The sequence below is a fragment of the Gymnoscopelus braueri genome (assembly GCF_963280865.1).
Source record: "Gymnoscopelus braueri genome assembly, chromosome: 7".
NCBI classification, from domain to species: Eukaryota; Metazoa; Chordata; class Actinopteri; order Myctophiformes; family Myctophidae; genus Gymnoscopelus; species Gymnoscopelus braueri.
The window spans coordinates 76,865-82,978 of NC_137608.1; the positions used below are offsets into that span (position 1 = coordinate 76,865).

At 42.0% G+C, this 6,114-nt stretch overlaps 1 protein-coding gene across 1 annotated transcript; it reads left to right on the plus strand.

Annotated features, from left to right (window-relative positions):
- Positions 1-646: 646 nt before the first annotated feature.
- Positions 647-3,310, plus strand: LOC308088276 (E3 SUMO-protein ligase ZBED1-like; the record flags this gene model as incomplete). The annotated part of the gene is made up of 2 exons (XM_080432677.1): positions 647-1,568; positions 2,268-3,310. 2 exons carry the CDS (start codon positions 647-649, stop codon positions 3,308-3,310), a joined length of 1,965 nt encoding a protein of 654 aa, XP_080288803.1.
- Between the last annotated feature and the right edge of the window lie 2,804 nt (positions 3,311-6,114).

Below are 6,114 nucleotides of genomic sequence, written 5' to 3' on the forward strand. Positions count from 1 at the left end.
ATAGTATAATACCAGTCTCTAGGGGGAGGTAGAGAGTAACATATTATAATACCAGCCTCTAGGGGGAGGTAGAGAGTAACATATTATTATACCAGCCTGTAGGGGGAGGTAAAGAGTAACATAGTATAATACCAGTCTGTAGGGGGAGGTAGAGAGTAAGATATTATAAATCCAGCCTGTAGAGGGAGGTAGAGAGTAACATATTATAATACCAGCCTGTAGGGGGAGGTAGAGAGTAACATATTATAATACCAGCCTGTAGGGGGAGGTAGAGAGTCACATATTATAATACCAACCTGTAGGGGGAGGTAGAGAGTAACATATTATAATACCAGCCTGTAGGGGGAGGTAGAGAGTCACATATTATAATACCAGCCTGTAGGGGGAGGTAGAGAGTCACATATTATAATACCAGCCTGTAGGGGGAGGTAGAGAGTCACATATTATAATACCAGCCTTAGGGCTGGGCGATATGTCGATATGTATCGTCTGGACGATAGAAAATGTCTATCGTTTAATATGAAGCTCTATCGTTTATATCGCAAAATGTCGCAAAACACGCTTTACGGCAGTATTTACGTCACCGACGCGACATACGGCATGCCCAGGGACGCACGCTGCTAAAGCATAAACAAAACAAACAACTATGGAGGAAGACGTAGCTGACCAGGGTAACAGTACTAATTCGCAACAACAACAAGAGGATCAACAAGATGACCAGCCAACACAAACCGAGGAGCTTGTACCTAAAAAAGGGGGAACTTCTGTCGCATGGATGTGGTTTGGATTTAAAAAGACCGACACGGACCAGACCACAGTAGTTTGTAAAGTATGCCGCTGCCCGGTCCCATCACCGGACTCCAACACGACTAACTTATTTTATCACCTGAGAAAGAATCATGACAAAGAATACAGAGAGAGTCAACGAGAAAAAGCAGCAAAAGCCGGCGGGAGTAACGTTGACGTTAAGAAGAAGAAGAAACAACTCCAGACGCAGACTTTGGAACAGTCGTTTACCCGTGGCACACCATATAGCCATACCTCCCGCAGATGGAAGGACATAACTACTGCCGTTGTCAAGCACATCTGTAAAGATATGGCTCCAATCTACACGGTCGAGAAACGGGGCTTTTGTGAGTTGGTGCAAACACTCGATCCTAGATACGAAATGCCTAGCCGAAAACACATCACTAAAGTCGTGTTACCTGGTTTATATGATGAGTGCCGGGCCAAAGTGGAGGAGGAGATACACAAGGGAATGTTCTACGCTACAACAACAGATATGTGGTCGAGCCGAACGACACATCCATATATGGCCTTGACGATACACTTCATCGACCAAGCTTGGAACCTCCGCAGTCGGTGTTTACAGACAAGTTATTTTCCAGAAGACCACACTGGAGTCGAGATAGCCAGAGGTCTCACTGAAGCCCTTGAGTCGTGGGGACTGCAGGAGGATCGCCTCGTATGTATCACCACAGACAACGCCAGCAACAACATCCTTGCCCTTCAGCTGATGAATACAACACGCCTGCAGTGTTTTGGCCACCGTCTTCATCTAGCCATTGGTGAGTAACTCTAAATCGATCTAAAAATGCTTATACATTTTTGTTTTTTGTTTTCATAATGTCATTTATTGTATATGTGTATGTTTTTGTTTGATCATTTATAGGCATTTTAACACAAGAGCCATATTGTTGTTTTGTATAGCCTAATTGAAAATTGCTAATACATATATTGTTTTTAAAAATGCATATAAATACACAGTAATACCTTAGAACAGAGCAGTGTCAAGGAAGGTCTCCCCTTAACTCTGACGTTAGGGTTCATTTGGTTCCATTTGTATACTGTCAGAGTTACAGACTTGTATGGGTCAATTTAGACGGCCTAAAGGAACCCACATAGTCCCTGAAATCCACTTTGAGAACCACTGTGGAGGATTAGAGGATTAATGTATGGACTATCACTATGGAACCATTTTAGTTATATTAACAGCCATAATGGCAAAATTCTCCTACAATATTTCTGAGCATTTAAAAGCCAGTTAAAAGCTAAAAATACAGAATACTCCTCCATCCAATCCATCATTTTGTAAAGTCATGATGTCAGTGTGGACCTCTATACTAAACAAAAAAATATATATATATATGAATAAATAAATTAAATTCATAACATGTAATTAATTAATACATTTTACCTGTCCTGTACACAGTGTAATATTTTAAAAAGTATAGAACGTTACATTTACTTCTCCTTTATTTCCACAGGGAGGGGTGTGAAACTACACCAGGTGGAACGAGCAGTCGGCGTCTGCAAGAAGATTGTGGCTGCCTTCTCCAATTCATGGAAGAGAAGACGGGAGCTGGCCAAAGCTCAAGCAGAGCAAAAGCCACCCTTGCCCAGTCATCAGCTGATCACAGAAACCCCTACAAGGTGGGGCTCTATGCAAGCGATGGTTGAAAGGGTGCTCGAGCAGGAGAAAGCTATCTCACAGGTTCTCCGTGCCGACAAGAAAGTGCGTCACCTGGTCCCAACTTGGCAGGACATGGACGTTCTGGAGTCCATGAACAAGGCACTGGGTCCTCTCAAGGAGTTTACGGATGCCTTGTCTGGGGAGCTCTACCCAAGTGTTTCCTACTTGAAACCCGTCCTCCATCTGTTCAACAACCAGATACTCAAGCATCAGGATGGTGACACTCAGCTCACCACGAACATCAAAGAGGGCATACTAAAATACCTAAATGAGAAGTATGATGACCAGGAAACCCAGGAGCTGCTTGACATGGCTTCTCTTGTTGACCCTCGGTTCAAAACCACATACATCAAACAAGAGAGGGTGGACTACATCAAGACAAGAGCTGCTGCAGAGCTGCAGAAGCTGGTGGCCGAACAAAAAGAGCCAGAGGCAGTCCCCCTTCCGTCAGCTGCCACTGCCAGAGATCAGGATGAGCCAGAGCCAGAGGAGGTTCCTGCTAAGAAAAAAAAGAAGAGTTTGAGCAGCTACTTTCAAACAGCAGCAAAGCCAAGCCAAGCGGCCCCTCATTCAAGCAGAGAATCCATTGAAAATGAGCTCACCCTCTATCTCTTACTGGACGCTGGTCCAGACACAGATCCACTGGAATGGTGGAAGGCGAATGAGGCACATTTCCCCCATGTGGCCAAGCTAGCGAGAAAATATCTTTGCATCCCTGCCACAAGTTCCCCTTCAGAGCGGGCTTTCAGTGCAAGTGGGAACATTGTGACATGCCAGAGGTCAGCTCTGAAACCAGCTAGAGTTGACCAGCTTGTATTCCTAGCACTGAACCTGTAGAAGCATGAGATTTGCCAAATGTTTGGATGTTTTCATAATCCATCCATGCTACTTGAAGTAGTTTTGTTTACCTTTATATATTATACCTACAGTACCTCATATTATATATGTATAATATTTCTGTGATCCATTTGCAGCTACACTTTAACTTGGAAGGGTTCCATGTTTACATTTGATTTTTGATATATTATTTATTTTAGGGGCTCGGCCAGTAGGCCTAAGGTGGCAAGGCCTGTATTATTTTTGTTTGTTTGTTTTTTGTTATATTTTGTATAATTATATTGTGAGCCTGATTTTGTTGCTGCACTTTAAACTTGGAAGTTTATTTGGTATTTGGCCCTGGCCTGGCCTGCACGATGCTCTTTAAAACTAAGAAGTGTTCAATATGTTATTTCTTATAGGCCAATACCAATATTTGTTACTGTTAGGCAAATATTCACAATATTCACCACAGTTCTTAAGTGTTTTCTATTGCCTAGAATGCCTTCTCTAGACTAGAGAACAAAGAATACTTGGAGCAACTTGCACTAACATGATGATGCTGAGACGTCTGGGTGGTGTTACCGTTTACGAAGTAGGCTACTGCTACATGTTGAATACATTTAATGGCAGATGTTATCATGACCAACAAATATTTTTGCATGAATATACATGCTTGGAATTTGGAAAACAGGTTCTAAATAAAACAAATATTTAGTACCTACTACCTTTATTTGTTGAGTATATCATTTCAAACTGCATTTCCACATTGCAATTTTATGTGAACTATTCATTAATTGAATTTACCAAAAATGTGCTATATCGTGATGTATATCGTATCGGGATATAAAATGAGCTATATCGGGATATGAGATTTTGGTCATATCGCCCAGCCCTAACCAGCCTGTAGGGGGAGGTAGAGAGTAACATATTATAATACCAGCCTGTAGGGGGAGGTAGAGAGTCACATATTATAATACCAGCCTGTAGGGGAGGTAGAGAGTAACATATTATAATACCAGCCTGTAGGAGGAGGTAGAGAGTAACATATTATAATACCAGCCTGTAGGGGGAGGTAGAGAGTAACATATTATAATACCAGCCTGTAGGGGGAGGTAGAGAGTAACATATTATAATACCAGCCTGTAGGGGGAGGTAGAGAGTAACATATTATAATACCAGCCTGTAGGGGGAGGTAGAGAGTAACATATTATAATACCAGCCTGTAGGGGGAGGTAGAGAGTAACATATTATAGTACCAGCCTGTAGGGGGAGGTAGAGAGTCACATATTATAATACCAGCCTGTAGGGGGAGGTAGAGAGTAACATATTATAATACCAGCCTGTAGGGGGAGGTAGAGAGTCACATATTATAATACCAGCCTGTAGGGGAGGTAGAGAGTAACATATTATAATACCAGCCTGTAGGGGGAGGTAGAGAGTAACATATTATAATACCAGCCTGTAGGGGGAGGTAGAGAGTAACATATTATAATACCAGCCTGTAGAGGGAGGTAGAGAGTAACATATTATAATACCAGCCTGTAGGGGGAGGTAGAGAGTAACATATTATAATACCAGCCTGTAGGGGGAGGTAGAGAGTAACATATTATAATACCAGCCTGTAGGGGGAGGTAGAGAGTAACATATTATAGTACCAGCCTGTAGGGGGAGGTAGAGAGTCACATATTATAATACCAGCCTGTAGGGGAGGTAGAGAGTAACCTATTATAATACCAGCCTGTAGGGGGAGGTAGAGAGTCACTTATTATAATACCAGCCTGTAGGGGAAAATGTCACCAAAGTGCTTATCTCAGCCCAAAAATGCTATTTTGAGCCACGATTTTTTAAAGAAAGTGGGTGTCAGTTTTGTCTGAAGGAAGGCATTGGGGCTCATGTATTTTGTGTTGGGCTCCTAAAACCCACTTTTAGAGACCTCACAAAGTCAGCAGCCACTTAGAATGTACTGGGAACAAGTTACAGGAAAATGTCACCAAAGTGCTTATCTCAGTCTAAAAATGCTATTTTGACCCAAGATTTTTTAAAGAAAGTGGGTGTCAGTTTTGTCTGAAAGAAGGCATTAGGGCTCATGTATTTTGTGTTGGGCTCCTAAAACCCACTTTTAGAGACCTCACAAAGTCAGCAGCCACTTAGAATGTACTGGGAACAAGTTACAGGAAAATGTCACCAAAGTGCTTATCTCAGCCCAAAAATGCCATTTTGAGCCACGATTTTTTAAGGAAAGTGGGTGTCAGTTTTGTATGAAGGAAGGCATTGGGGCTCATGTATTTTGTGTTGGGCTCCTAAAACCCACTTTTAGAGACCTCACAAAGTCAGCAGCCACTTAGAATGTACTGGGAACAAGTTACAGGAAAATGTCACCAAAGTGCTTATCTCAGTCTAATAATGCTATTTTGACCCAAGATTTTTTTAAGAAAGTGGAAGTCAGTTTTGTCTGAAAGAAGGCATTAGGGCTCATGTATTTTGTGTTGGGCTCCTAAAACCCAATTTTACAGACCTCACAAAGTCAGCAGCCACTTAAAATGTACTGGGAACAAGTTACAGGAAAATGTCACCAAAGTGCTTATCTCAGCCCAAAAATGCTATTTTGAACCACGATTTTTTAAAGAAAGTGGGTGTCAGTTCTGTCTGAAGGAAGGCATTAGGGCTCATGTATTTTGTGTTGGGCTCCTAAAACCCACTTTTAGAGACCTCACAAAGTCAGCAGCCACTTAGAATGTACTGGGAACAAGTTACAGGAAAATGTCACCAAGGTGCTTATCTCAGCCCAAAAATGCCATTTTGAGCCACGATTTTTTAAGGAA